The sequence below is a fragment of the Pelmatolapia mariae genome, linkage group LG3_W (genome assembly GCF_036321145.2).
Source record: "Pelmatolapia mariae isolate MD_Pm_ZW linkage group LG3_W, Pm_UMD_F_2, whole genome shotgun sequence".
Taxonomy (NCBI): Eukaryota; Metazoa; Chordata; class Actinopteri; order Cichliformes; family Cichlidae; genus Pelmatolapia; species Pelmatolapia mariae.
Genome location: NC_086229.1, coordinates 8558406 through 8571906, shown reverse-complemented (window position 1 = coordinate 8571906; position 13501 = coordinate 8558406). Strand labels below are relative to the sequence as shown.

The 13501-nt window shown below is 39.6% G+C and overlaps 1 protein-coding gene across 1 annotated transcript in view; it reads left to right on the top strand.

Moving 5' to 3' along the window:
* The first annotated feature begins 1566 nt into the window (after positions 1-1566).
* Positions 1567-13501, top strand: part of LOC134620354 (murinoglobulin-1-like) — a 33051-nt gene continuing 21116 nt past the window's right edge. Inside the window, exons 1-10 of the mRNA XM_065470099.1 lie at positions 1567-1586; positions 2971-3069; positions 3149-3329; positions 3423-3576; positions 6418-6470; positions 6574-6594; positions 7838-8003; positions 8078-8162; positions 8262-8412; positions 13199-13322. Coding sequence (XP_065326171.1) covers positions 1567-1586; positions 2971-3069; positions 3149-3329; positions 3423-3576; positions 6418-6470; positions 6574-6594; positions 7838-8003; positions 8078-8162; positions 8262-8412; positions 13199-13322 — 1054 coding nt within the window. The remainder of the gene's footprint in view (positions 1587-2970; positions 3070-3148; positions 3330-3422; positions 3577-6417; positions 6471-6573; positions 6595-7837; positions 8004-8077; positions 8163-8261; positions 8413-13198; positions 13323-13501) is intronic.

The following is a 13501-nucleotide window of genomic DNA, read 5'->3' as shown; positions in this document are numbered from 1 at the left end:
TCGAGTGTTGTTGACGACCTGATGTGAAGGGCGACTGTTCCAGAGTTTGGCTGCAGCCATCGATAAAGCTCACCTCTGTTTTTACGGCTAGTTCTGGTCAGAAGCTGCTTATCTGCAGACCTGAGGGGTCGACTTGGATTATTTTTGTTAAAGAGAGATAAGATGGAGCCAAAATAAATTTCTTCTCAAAATGCAACACTTGCACCTGCACATTTTTATAACCTGCGCTCGGAATAGTGGCACAAAAAAAAAAAAAAAAAACAAAAATAACGCCATAGAGGGGTGGTAGTTACACTCACAGTAGCACAGTAACAGAGCAGGAGAGAGAGAGAAAGAGAGCCAGGGACAACAACGTCACATTAGGAAGGTATAGTAATCATCCACAACTATTTTCCGTTGCGGATGATAAAGGATTCAGAAAGTTTTTTCATGCAGGCCCATATGACAGAGAATATGCATCTTCTTTTCGTTTTCATATTTTAATTTATATTTAATTGTGTTGTGGTTTGCAGTGTTTTGTGTTGTTTCACTTTAATTTTGTTTAAAAGGAAAAAGCTGAAAATTTAAATAGTTAAAAGTTGAAATGTGAATCGTTGGTTTTTGTATTATATGATTTATTTATTACATTTTATGTGGAGTAAGTAAATAAAAGTATTTACAAACTCCAAAACACGTAAAAACTCAGAAGCACGTAAAAAGTCAGAAGCACGTAAAAACTCCAAAATACGCAAAAACTCCAAAACACGTACGAACTCTGAAGCACGTAAAAACTCCAAAATACGCAAAAACTGCAAAACACGTACGAACTCAGAAGCACGAACAAATTCTTAAACACAACAGAAGTGCTCCAGGATGCTAGGTGCAGTGTTGAGCTTTGTTACCTAGTGGCTACACAAGCCAGGAAGTACCAACGACCGGATCTGGTGTGTGGTAGTAACAGGTAAATGAACATTTTTTTAAATTATTTGAATATATATGAGTGCTTGTGTATGAATACACAAACAATACACATATGCTTTCAATTGTGTAATTTAAGTGATCTACGTAGCTGTGCTTTGGAAGTTCAGTTAACGCTAGAAATGTGTTTTAGTTTGTATTAGCTTTTTGGAGTTTGCACGTGCTTGGTCTCAAGGGGCCACCGTATATATTTATATATAAACATATATAAATAAAACCACTTTTTTTTACATTAGTAATTCCTTTTGTGCATAATTTTATATTGTTGTTGATAATACATTAATTAAAGCAACAAAACAACCTGAAAAGCTGGTTCAGAGCCGAAAGAGCCGTCTCTTTTTAGTGAGTCAAGCCGAAAGAGTCGGAATTCCCATCACTATTCTGTTCCTGTGCTACTGCCAGTGTAACTACCGCCCCTCCCCCCTCTGCTCAGCGCAAGCACAAGGCTCACGTGTGGAGTGAAGCGGAAAAAAGTGCGAGAGAGAGGGTGAGAGAAAGAAAAAAAAAAAATCGGCTCTAAGATGAGTTTCGTTCGCGACCGACACATGACTAAAGTCATTGCTTTCGTCCAGAGTTACTCATACAAGGTTATGCATTTGTGCCTAAGAAATGCTCCAGCTCCTCATGAGGTAATACTGGTGGATATCAGTAATGTGGGTGCTGGAGCTGCTTTTCTGCCTAACAAACACCCTTCGTGTTTTAATTAACTAACGTGCACGAAATAAAACTTGGCATTCACTGTTTTAAAATTGATTTCATAAAAGTATTAATTTGGCTTAAAGGACTTTATTACAGAATTCCTTTGTGTAGTAAAATTTATAAGAGAACATTGTTGAGCTGTTAAAATTGGAGACAATCCAACTGAATTTTTCACCCACATTTATGAAGTTTGTCACAATTTAAATGAGCATGCTGTTTAGGGTCCTTGGTCACACGTTCCAGCGCTTTAACCGTGATAAATAAACATGTGTCATAAATAAATGTATCATAATAAATATCTAATAATATGATAACAGCAGCAAATATTCAGTATATCAGTACAGACTCCAGTCTTTCATTTAACTGTTTTTAAACAAACTTTATTTTCTGCATTTGTTAACAAGTATTAACAAACTGTATTAACATTTATGGATTAACACATCTGTATGTGTGTAAAGCATGCCCCCCACAGCGCCTTAGTGAGACAGAACAAACAAAAATCCTTTTCCCGTAAAGGCAAATCAAACAAGGCAAATAGAATAACATGGGGTAATACTGCTGGGTCCAGAGGGTCAGAGATAATGACTCATTCTCAGCAATGTTACAGTTTAAACACCAGACTACATTTCCATCCACAGCAGCAGTGTGACTGTCACTGCAGTTATTTCAGTGGCTGAAGTTTGATCTGTGTTGTTTACCAAAGTGCAACAAAAGCTGTTTAACATGATTCATTTTGAATTCTTACAGAAACATTGTCATATTTGTCTTAAAGTGTGTATAGCAGACTGTGCCTTCACTGATGAATCCACCAGCTCTTTTTGAGCCTGTTATCACTACACAAACATTTGTTTAGTCTTTCCTGTAAAATAAGGTCAAAAACATGGCACAGTCAGACATCCCACACTAGGTAAAGGGAGTTACACCTACTGTAACTCCCAGTGATTTTAGAAAATATCAGTAGTTACAGGCTACAGCGGTGTATCCCAGCACTGATGTTAAGTCAAACATGGACACATACAGAATAGAAATAACATTTTTTGTAAAAGCCAAATTAAATTTGGAGGTGATTTAGCACTGTTAAAATCGGAGCACTGTATGTTACTGTAATGTTTTACACTGAACGACAAACTTTAGTGTTGTCTATAGTTTAGTGTTCAGTGCTGAAAGCAGGATTTGGATTTTGAACTGTAAATGTGTAAGTGATTGACTTTGTGGAGATCAGAGTACATGAGTGTGTTTCAAACACGTGGCTGTTACAGTGTATGTGGGTGGGGATGATCTGTGTCGGCCAATATTTAGCAGGAGGTGACACAGAGGATTGTCACAACCAGTCATGGACCGTCTCTGGATCCTGAGCTGCACTCTGTGTGTCCTCCTGAGCTGGATGCATGTGGATCAAGCAGTGGCTGAACCGTGAGTTTGTCTTCAGCGTGTTTTTGTCTGTGTGAGTTGTTCACTGCAGTAACTGCTGTATGTGCGATGCTGTATGCAGCCAGTACCTGGTGGCCATTCCTGCAGTTATTGAAGCTGGAGCTGAGGCCAAATTCTGTGCAACTCTCCGACAGCCCAGTGGGACTCTGGTCATGACTGTCACTTTGAAGTCCCGAGAGAAGAACACGACCTTATTCACACATACGTCAAATGAAGCATTTCAAACCTGTGTTCAGTTTAAGGTTGGCAACCAGCACTTTCACACACAAAGTGTGTTTGTTAGTTTTTATAGCATTATTGGCTTAAATGACTATCTAAATATCCCACTGTCCCAGGCTCCTTTGGTACAAAAGGAGGTGCAAGACTTTCAGGTGGAGGTACGAGGAGACACATTTTACTCCAAACAAGTCAGAAAAGTGATGATCCGAGCGTCTGATACCTTCACATTCATCCAAACAGACAAACCCATCTACCTCCCTGGACAAAAAGGTAACAATGTGCTGTTATTTTATATATGACACATAGTTCATTCCATATCAAATCATCATGAGCCAGCTGCTCCACCATCTCCAATTTGTATAACAAGTTTTATGGTGTAAAATTTGGACACACATACAGTAATTGATGTGAAATGTTTGGTTCATATAGCAAATGCTTTTCACCATATTTTAAACGTCCGTTGACCGAGATGTTTGTTCGCACTTTGAGTCCATCTTTGAACAGAACTATTTAAAAAAATTCCCACAAGCTTCATGTTTAGCTCACACTAATGAAGAACTTCACATTGCAACAAAGACAGCCAGTGACAACGTCTGAATGGTATGTAGTTGTATTTCACAGTAATGCAAAATAAAACATGCAGAATACTCAGAGTGCACAACTTCCCCCAAAGAGCAAAGGCCAAGTTATATTTTCCATTTTGAGACCTTCGCTGTGATGGAGAATTAGACAGTAATTGAGATTAACTTTGGAATAAGCTAAGGGGCATTACTCAGACATGATTTATTTTTTGTCCCCGATTACAGAGTCAAATTCATTTTATGTGAAAGTTTAATGGTTTTATCTTTAATAGTTTTATTGTTCACAATTAAATAATTATGTTCAAACATGGAATTCAAAGTACAAAAAAACATGAGTGAAGTATATGGCGGGCCACGGGTGCCAAAATCTATGAAACACATAATTAGATAATAAATTAACCTCCTAGGACCTGCCGTCCACATATGTGGACATCACATTTTGGGTTATTTAGACCAAAATACTCAATTTTGCTCTACATGGGCCTGATATCCACTTACGAGGACATTATACTGCTACTGTTCCATCAAAATTTTAAATGAATATCCTCATTTGTGGCTCTCATTTTTCTTAAAAACAAAAATAAGGTAAAAAAAAAAAAAATCTGGAAATTCTTTGTTTTTATGTTCATTGGGCCCCAATATGCCCAAATATCCAAGAGAAATTAAAAATGCATGTCGTGGAAGAGTTCGGGTCTTAGGAGGTTAAATGTCTCATTAATTAAAATATAAATTAGTGATATTAGTGATATCAATTAAATTTCAATAAATTATATATAGATATAGATATAAATATAGACATATATATATATACAATAGACATTAATTAAATATTAATTACTTCATTTAAAAAATGTAATAAATTATTTGAATGATGTGAAAAAGTTTCTGTTCATCTGGATGTTTTCAGTTCCAGTTACTAAGGCCAGTTCTCCTAAGGCATCGAATGATTTTAGGCCTGTGGCTCTGACTTCTTTAGTGATGAAGTCATTCAAGAAGATAATGAAGAAGCAGATTTTAATGCATGTTGAACACCATCTTGACCCCTTCCAGTTTGCCTGTAGAGCAGGAAGAGGTGTGGAGGATGCTGTTGTCATACGCCTGCATCTCTCGTATAAGCATCTTGAGGCCCCTCACACCCATGCAAGGTTATTATCTGCTGACTTTTCATCAGCATTCAACACAATTAAACCCTTCTTACTTGCTGACAGGCTTTACAATCATTTTAAACTTGACACTAGTCTGATTGGCTGGCTGACAGACTTTTTAACTAATAGGTCACAATGCTTGGGGGTGAATCATGTACTTTCTGACGTGCTCTCCTCCTCTAGTGGATCTCCCAGGGGTGCTGCCTCTCTCCCCTTCTGTTCATTCTGTACACAAATGAGTGTCGCAGCAATTTCACGAACAGACACATCCTGAAGTTTGCTGACGACACAGTGATCGTCAGTCTTCCTGTGGGGGACGAGTCAGGCCATGGGCAGGTTGTAGATGGTTTTGTGGCTTCGTGTGATGAGTCTTTCCTTTCACTGAGTGTGTTAAAAACTAAAGACATGATTATTGATTTTAGGAAGTCCTCTTATAGCTCATCACCTACTGTGATTAAAGCTGTCCCCTTGTGGGACAATAAAGAATTTGAATTTGGGGAAACCCTGAACCAATGACTTTCTTTTGGGTACGATACCAGAGCTCTGCTTTGGACTTCCTCTGTGTGCAGAACCTAACAGCCCATTGTTAGTCAGTGGTGCTTGTGTCAGTATTTATGCAAATGTACTGTTTATACGATTGAGGAAACCTGCAGTCATCTGAGATTGAAGAAGTCACCTGGATCAGTGACGAAACGTTTCTCCCACTGAAAACGTCCACATGAACAGAATCAACTTTGGGGGTTTTCCTTACCTGGATGATTGAGTATACACTAACAGATATTTAGGTATTTATGTCTAATTTCCAGTTTCCAACACATATTTAATGACCTGTCACCCATCAAACTCAGGGGCAGAGACAATTTAGACAGAGTCCAAAGTAATGCTTTGGCCTGGTGTCTGTTTATTTAGTGTGCCCTGCTTAACACACACAGTTCATTTGGACCTGATGGAGCTACACCATAAGCAGTATTTTGTAATACTTGCCGCGTCACTAAATGTGTTTTTAATATTTTTATGTAGTGTAACCTTCGAGTCTGTCCACGTTACCACCAATCCATATCAGTCCATTATCTGAGATCTGTATTGACTTGCTATGTAGGGTAAAAATCTGATGTTGTGTTTGTTGATAAATTGCAGTGACAGATTAATTCACTGCAGCACAGCAACCATGAAATATTTAATTAAAAATTGAAAAACAAAATACATAATTTAATTAATAATACATTTTTTTAGATATTTAATTAATTATTTCAATTTTAATTAGTTATGTAATTATGTGTCTATTTTGTTAATTTTAGCAATCATGGCCTCAACCCTAATGGACCTTTGTTTTAAAGTATAAGGAGAGAAACAGAGAGATAATCACTTTAAACTTTTTCTCACAGTGAATTTCAGAGTCGTTGCCATGGATAATAAGATGCGACCGGCCAATCAGCTGGTGAGTTTTTGAACAGTGTTATTAATTATGCTGTTTAGAATTGGGATGCAGTGATTTACACAACAATTTCTTAACTCCGCCCGTCTTTGGTTCTTTCTTTCAGTATGATGTCATTGAACTTCAGGTAAGAGAATATCTCCAGAAAAGGTTTTTACCTCTGCTGTAAATGCATCAACACAATGCTGAACACATGGAGTCAGTCAGACTTGATTGTTCCCCGTTCACTGCTTGCATATGCTGCTTCTGCAGTATTACTCCAAGTCACTGACAGTGCAACGTTTCACATTGGACAAATTGGGTTGCATATATACAGAGGTGGGTCAAGTATCCAAAAATTTTATTCAAGTAAGAGTAGCATTACTTTAAAATATTATTAAGTAAAAGTGAAAAGTAGTGTTAAAAAAAAAACACACCAGAGAGATTGCTGTCAGTGCTCGCAGGGTCAGGTGCAGCTGCCATTCCAGCCAGCCTGTAAGCCTGTATAATGATATTGACAACAAAGAGTTGTACTGGTCTTACAGCCAACAGGAAAATATCCAGAATACCAGATTACCAGTCAAGCCCTGCTGTCACCACAACTTTGCACTGCCAGTAAAGTTAGAAAGCCCTGTGACTCAGTTGACAATGGCATTACCGGCTTTTTATTCCTTTAATTGGTATTACAGAAAATGAACAAATAAACAAATGTTCAAAAGAATTATTGTGTTTTTACACCGGCCTTTTCATTTCGCATGTAATAATAATTTTGATTTAATGACTCCATAAACACAGCCACAGCGTCCCTGTCTTTACAGCCTAGGTTTCTTTATATCATTTAATTTTTAAACATTTTTAAACAAGTGCTTCACATTCACAAGGGGACTAAGCTGGCTACAAATGAAGACAGGTCATTTTTAAGTCCCTCTAAATTTATAGAGACAGGGGGGCTCTGTGCATCTCTATAGTGGGCACTTATCAAAGTGGCTCTGATCTTGTAGTGGAGACAGTATGACATAGTCTACACAGGTAAGAGGAAGTCAGCCATTTTTAATCACTACAACTTTGATGTATTTTTACTATTTACACATGCTGTACTGTTTTTGACTCAGGTTTCATTGTTTGGTGTATGTAGCAATGCAAATGTCAGTGTTTAGTTATACTTCTGGAAGAAATATATGGATCCTCAGTCTTTAATGATATTGCAAATATTGTTACTTATCATGTAAAGGCATAGCAATTTGATGTTTTGCTGCACAAAAAGTTAACATGATGACAGGTACAGTGTCAAGCTTATCCAAAATTTTGCATGTGTTAAAAAATACAGCGAGGACACACCTACATACAATCTTGAATCTTGAATTAGGTGTCACTGCCATTTGATTTAACAGGATCCTAATAGGAACAGGATTGGACAGTGGCTAAATGAAACATCCAATAGCAGAATACTGCAGCTTTCTTACTCCTTGGACACTGAGGCCCGTGAGGGACCGTACCAGATCATTGTGTCAGTGGGTGAGAGGAATATATCTCACAACTTCAAAGTGGAGAAATATGGTAAGTCAGTCTTATTTATTCTTAAATTCTTTGTTGTAATGGAGTGTAAATGCTGACATTCATATTTTCCCCAGTTTTCCCCAAATATGATGTGACACTAAATATATCTGAAGAAGTGCTTATTGGGCAGGAAGACATTGAAGCTGAAGTGTGTGCAAAGTAAGGAAAAGTTCTTTCAGGACAAATTATGTATTGTAAAATCTGGAGTTTGGAGAGCAAACTCCACTCATAATGTTTATTTATTTTTATTTAAATAGGGTACACGTATGGACAGCCTGTACCAGGACGTGTTACAGTTAATGTGTGCCGACCTATTAATAGGTATAGCAGTTTTAGTATATCGCTGTACGATTACGATCTTTTGGCCCTATGGCAGATGGGTGGCTCCTGCCACACAGAGACAAAGCAGGTACAGTTATGGATATATTTCTCTTTTTTCTCTGATTCTTTGGGTACATTCAGGCCACTGCATTAGCATTACAGCATACGGGTTGCCTGCTCTACCCAGTTAAACCGGCTCATACTTGTTTCCTCCATGCGTTTGAATTTTTTAGTGACTGATCAACTGATCTTTCTTGGATGGACATGTCAGCTCCAAAGGAGTGAAGTGGTTATTGTTGGGCCTAAATGGCTGCAACGGTTGTGTTGGTGCTTCTAATACCTGCTAGATAATTAGCATTACTGGTAGGGCTCAGGCAAGTGGTGTGTCTCATTATGTCTGTCACAGAAAAGAATACAATTTCTGTGAGAAAACTTCAAAAATACTGTGATCAGACTGTGACACTTAAACAAGCTGAATGAATATACACATATCCAAAGATTTGAACAGTTTTGACTGATTTACTGAGTTACTGGTACAGTACAGTGTTGTTTTGTCTGTTTGTGCTATATACACAGTATTTTAGTAGTTGGCAGGCAACATTATGGCATCATAATGCGGTACAGTGCAAAAATATTGAGCCACTCCTCTTTGTTTATATGTTCCATGTACATGGGAAATAGCTACAGTGGTTTACTGACACATGCAGACACAAATGGAAATGCAGCCTGAACTCTCTCAGGCCAGCTTTCATCAGTTCAAGCCCTGCTGTTGTCGGCGTTTGTTTTAGATTCAAAGAAGGAAATGGGAATAAAGGATGTGTTTTGGCTACAGGCTGCTTAACAGTGTTGGGAAGGTTACTTTTAAAATGTATTCCACTACAGATTACAGATTACATGCCCCAAAATGTATGTTGTTACTCAATGAGAGTAACGTATTCTGAATACTTTGGATTACTTATTATCATGCTTTTTACAACTACATGAATGTACTATTGCTGTGTGATTTATTACTGTTACTGAGGCTACTCGCCATACCAACACCAACTAGATGTTTAAATCTTAATATAAATGAGTAACAGTAGGAAAGTTGAAAGGCTGCTCCAACAGAACTTATTGTTTCAGAGGAAAACAGGAACACAGTGTACAGTCGAGTCTAAATAGTTAATAGTTACTTACTTACAGCTGGGCTCGTCAGGCACTCTTCTTGGCTGCAGTGGTTATTATTACATTTACATGCTTCCAGCTCCCGTTTTTGCTCCGTGACAGCTCGGACTTTTCTCCTTTCTCTCCCTCCCTCGCTCACAGACACATAACAGGTATGGCAGTCCATTCTCCCTGCAGCACGGACTACACTGCCCATTCTTTAGGGCCATGCCTGTAACACTCTGCCTGTTGCCTTCATATTAAATTATCTTTTGAATAATAATTATTAAAAATATTTCTTCACGTCATTATGCGGGCCGCAAGTAGAGGTGACATGCGCTGCGAGATTAAGACACAGGCATTAGAGCCTCTTAATGTGTGTTTGTTTGTTCCACCGGCGAGGAATTAGGGTGGTTATGGCCTTTGGGAAGAAACTGTTTTTGAGTCTGTGGGCCTTTGTGCTGATGCACCTGTAGTGCTTCCCTGAGGGAAACAGGCTGAACATGTTGAAACCAGGGTGGGAGCTGTCCTTGATGATTTTTGCTGCTCTGCTGAGGCAGCGGGAGGAATAAATGTCCATCAGGGAGGAGAGAGGGCAGCCTCTCCCCTCTCCCCTCTTCCCTCTTCTGTGCTGTCTTGACTACACTGTAAAGTCTCGCTCTGTCCAGGAGATGTCAGCAGAGATGAGGACACCAAGGAACCGGAAGGTGTGCTCCCCCCAGTCAGTGCTTTACCTCCTGAAGTCGACGATGGCCTCTTTGGTTTTCTTAGTGATAAGTGTCAGGTTGTTTTCTGAACACCAGCTGCCAGCTTCAGCCAGCTTCCTCTCTGTCAGCTGCCTCGTCTCCCTTTGAGATGAGTCCGAGTACCGTGGTGTCATCAGCAAACTTGATGATGAGGTTGTTGTTGTGGGTCGAACTGCAGTCGTGGGTGTAGAGAGAATACAGGAGGGGGCTCAGCACACAGTCCTTTATCCAGACACATGTGAGAGGGGGGAGGCCAAGAGTGACCAGTTTGGTGATGAGGATGTCCGGGATGATAGTATTAAAGGCTGAGCTGTAGTCCACAAAGAGCATTCGTTTGTAGCTTTGCTGCTGTTCCAGGTGACTCAGCACAGCGTGGAGGGCTGTGGCGAGGGCGTCTTCTGTGGATCTGTTTGCACGGTATGCAAACTGGTGGGGGTCGAATTCTGGGGGGAGGTAATCCTTGATGTGCTGAAGGACTAGTCTCTCAAAGCATTTCATGATTACCGGTGTGAGGGCCACAGGGCGGTAATCATTCAGGCTGGTGATGGGAGACTTCCTCGGCACTGGGATGATTGTGGCTGATTTTAGACAGGATGGGATGGCTGCCTGATCCAGTGAGGTTGAAGAGTCTGGTGAAGATGAGGGTGAGCTGGTGTGCACATGCTCTTAGCACCTTGCCAGGTACTCCGTCTGGACCGGCCGCCTTCCTGGGGTTCACTGCTAGGAGCACACGTCTGACATCTGGATCTATTTCAGCATAAATACCTGATCCAGCCCAAACTATATGCTTTAGCAAAAAGGAAAACTAGGGAGGGCGTCTGTCTCCTGAATCCAAACTGGAAGCTGGTTTCACCGACTTCATGTCTGGTTCCTCTGTTCTGTCCATCATCATTTTCTGTCAGCTTAGTAATTAGCCTCAGTGTTTAGTCCTTTGTTCATGATATCCTTAGTTTTCTCTCTCTGTTAAGTATTTATATTCTTAGGCCTTCGTAGATTTAGTCATCTGGGTTCTGTTCTCGGTTAATCGTGCTTTCCCTGTGTTTCTCCTGCACTTTTCAAGTCTCGTCTTTTAGTGAGTCCATGTTTAGTTATTTTCTGTTTTATTTTCTATTTTCCAGTCCTTTGTTTTATGCATCTTGTCTTGTTTTCCACATTGAGTTCTAGCAGTGTTCCACAGGTGTTTCCTCCCTGTTCTGTCTGTTTATTCTCCTGTTCCCAAACACTGTTTCCTGGGATTCCAGTTTTCCTAGAAGTGTATTTCCTTAGTTAGTATTTCCAGTGGACTATCTTGAACTTGCTGTGTTGAAAAACCGTCCACTTGTTTTTCTTCCCACTTCTGTGTCTTGAGTTCTGGATTTGGGTCTGTACCCTGATTGCTACACAGCATTACATGATACGCCTAAAACCCCAAACAGACATGATGGCTATCACAGCAGTAGTTTGTAGCTTTCTCTAACTTGGGTGTAACTGCTGCTGAAGTTTATTGTTAATGTTTGGTGTAGAATAAAGGGCCATGCTCCAACTGATGTTTAACCAAAATTTTAATCTCGTCTTCGCCAGCAAACACCGTGAAAAACTACAGTGAAAAAAGAAATGAAAACACAGATATTGTGTCAGCAAAATAAAATTACAACCGCAAAAAAACGTACACACAAAGTAAAATACACAACCATACCACGTGCGCCTTTCTACAAAACATTTGTGAGCAGTTGCAGTTCATATTTTTTCTCCTTATTCACAAGCTAGCTTGTTTTTCTGGCTCGAGTCTTTAGTCTCTGGTGGCATATGCACCTTAATTGAACATCCCTCCAAAGCACAATACTCAGCTCCACCAGTAGGCGCCAATAATACAACATGGGATTTAGATGAAATACCCTGTTTTATAATCATAAAAAACATTATAATCACAAAAATTGAGAACAAATAAACACATTTCACTATGACAGCTGCACTGGGTATGAACAAGTTAGGTCAAGAAACAGATGCTAGAGACGTATAAAGAATTAGAAAAATATAATAACAAAAGACAAGTACTAGTACTGCAAATAAAGCAACATAGTAAAGCTGTCACAAGATAAATTAGTGATCTAGTCAAGTTGAACAGAGAGATTTATAGTACATCGTTCTGTCGCTGGTAGAATTCCAAATGTTCAATAACCAGATAGTGGTCACACCCAAGTCAGTCAAGATAACAAACAAGATTGGCATGTTCAATAAATAACCGTGCAGAAAGAAGCAATGATATGTGGTAACATTTTATAATAACATTTTTTTAAAATTGTTCAGATTTTTAGCATATAATCACAGGAAAATGAAAAAAGTAGAAAAAAATAATGATGTTGTTGTAAGTTGTGGGCACCCACAGGATCTTTTAAAAACATGTGAGACAAACTGCACTTTAAGAAGAGACCTTTTGGGTATTTTTCATTGTAATTTAACAGTATTATTAGGGGATGGGTGGAGTAAGCTAACTTAACATTATAATCAGAGTAAAGACAAAATACAAAAATACTTTTCAAAACCCTTTGAACAGCTACAAAAACTGGGTCTAATTACTAAGAGCTGTTATTATGTCACGGGCTGTGATGGCAGACCGTGGAGTGGCAGTGAAAGTAGGGCCCAAACGCGAGACTCTTAGTGAAGGACAGTGGATTTATTTACAGGAGGTGAAAAAACTATATACAAAATCCCAGCACTGTGGTCCCGTGGTGATTCTGCCTGAATCCCACGCAGTGCAGATGTCCGTGAAAAGTGAAAAGTTGCGACTCCAAAACACTCCAATTCCCACACCGTGACTTAGAAGCACACTCCGCTCCAGATTCCTGGTAACACAAAAAACAGAAGGTTAGCAGGAGATCTATTTCCTCGGAGGTTATGCAAAAGCTCACGGCAGTACTGACGAGTTCTGACTCAAGGATCTCGTGTCGGCCTCAGCTCAGCTGCAGTCTTAAATGCCGTTCCCTTGACGATCGTAATCTGCTGCAGCTGGCAGAGGACGACGAGCGGCAGGTGTGGCTGTCTCAGGAGCAGAAACACTTCCGGGTTCTCAGTCTCCTCAGCAAACCCACACCTCCGGAAGCTCACAGGGAGACACATGGAGAAACGGAGAGCAAACCAAAACACCACACGGAAAACATAAACATACACTGGAAATACATGAGCCCTGGGTCCCTAGACCCAGGCCATGACATATTTCACTCCTTTCCGTTGGCTGATTTTATCCTTTAGGCTCAGGAAAGTTTGGACACCTACTTATTTTATGGTTTTTCCATATTTTCATGACTATTT